This window comes from Egretta garzetta, unplaced genomic scaffold, assembly GCF_000687185.1.
Source record: "Egretta garzetta isolate BGI_Z169 unplaced genomic scaffold, ASM68718v1 scaffold143, whole genome shotgun sequence".
NCBI classification, from domain to species: domain Eukaryota; kingdom Metazoa; phylum Chordata; class Aves; order Pelecaniformes; family Ardeidae; genus Egretta; species Egretta garzetta.
Genome location: NW_009259310.1, coordinates 2,420,451 through 2,421,645, shown reverse-complemented (window position 1 = coordinate 2,421,645; position 1,195 = coordinate 2,420,451). Strand labels below are relative to the sequence as shown.

Sequence of the window (1,195 nt, the reverse complement as noted above, 5' to 3'; positions counted from 1 at the left end):
GCAGCGTTGACAGCTCCTGAGAGACACCAGGCTGAGCCTCGAGGGAGGGTCGTCCCAGAGGGAAGGGCTTCCATGGACAGGGTCCTCAGGCAGACGCAGAGGTAGCATTGGACAGACTTTTGTAACTGATTGTCGTGTAATTCTGGCCTGCCAAAGGCTGCTGGGATGGAGAGGGCACCCTGCAGGGGTGGGAGATGGGGCACAGGGGATTTGGTGCCCCCACTTGCAGACTGGCTAGTGGTGTTCATCCCGGGCGCTGCGGTCTAGCAGCAAGCAAGCACAGACTGTCTCCTACAGGGCTTTTCAGAGAAAAGTTGCCCTTGCTGAAAAAGGCCAGAAGCTGGCTGGTGGGCACCCCACAGTAACACCGGGCTCTCCCTCCACAGCTCACCAGGGCCTCTTGGGTTTCAAGCAAGTGCCCCAGCGAGCTCCCCGCTGCCAGAGCCTGCTCTCCTCTCACCGCATGCAGGCAGTGTGCGTGCCCACTGCGACAGGACCAAAGGCTGCCGGCCACTCACCCCACAACATGGGTATAGCGTGAGCTTGTGCTTTTGGCTTTAAGAGTCCCTGACCTTCTGAACCTGCTTACTCCAAGAAACCTCCTGTTTCAGCTACCCTTAGGGCCTATGAGGACAGGGAGGAAGGGCTGTCAAAACCACAGCCCCTGAAAGAGAAGAGAAAGTCCACACAGCCCAGCCTTCACCTACAGTGGAGACATACCAAGTCAGGAGCATTTCAGATAAGGCATCGCAGGTGCTTTGATAGTAAAGCAGTTAGTGTTGACTACAGTACTTTAAACACAGGCTGCTGCAGAGGGCATCCCTGGGACAAAACCAGTTTTCCAGCCCTTGGTGCAGCAGAAGGAGATGATTCAGTTTCCCAGACCTCTCCTACACATACACGCAGGCTGCTATGGCTACCCTTTTTGGTTTTTTTTTTCCCCCTCCCTAAAAAGAGACTTAAAAAGCCCAGGCTGGGATGTGCCATTTACCCCACCAAGCAGCCAGAGAGATAAAAAGACGCCTTGTGCTGTACCAGACTTTGCAGTAGGCAGGTGAACCGTGGTGCCTGGGGGTGGGCAGCGCCAGCGGGACTCGAAGCAGGGGAGGCTAGTTGCCGTTGCTGATGCTGGAGTTGGCGCTGCTGCAGCTCTGCTCATAGGATGGAGGTGCCTCTGCAGGGGAAAGAAATAGTA

The 1,195-nt window shown here is 55.9% G+C and overlaps 1 protein-coding gene across 1 annotated transcript in view; it reads right to left on the bottom strand.

The window, feature by feature from the left end:
* Window positions 1-929: 929 nt before the first annotated feature.
* The window catches only part of ARRDC1 (arrestin domain containing 1), a 19,866-nt gene continuing 19,600 nt past the window's right edge, over window positions 930-1,195 (bottom strand). The window contains exon 8 of the mRNA XM_009636316.2: window positions 930-1,174. Coding sequence (XP_009634611.1) covers window positions 1,110-1,174 — 65 coding nt within the window. The 3' untranslated portion in view covers window positions 930-1,109. The remainder of the gene's footprint in view (window positions 1,175-1,195) is intronic.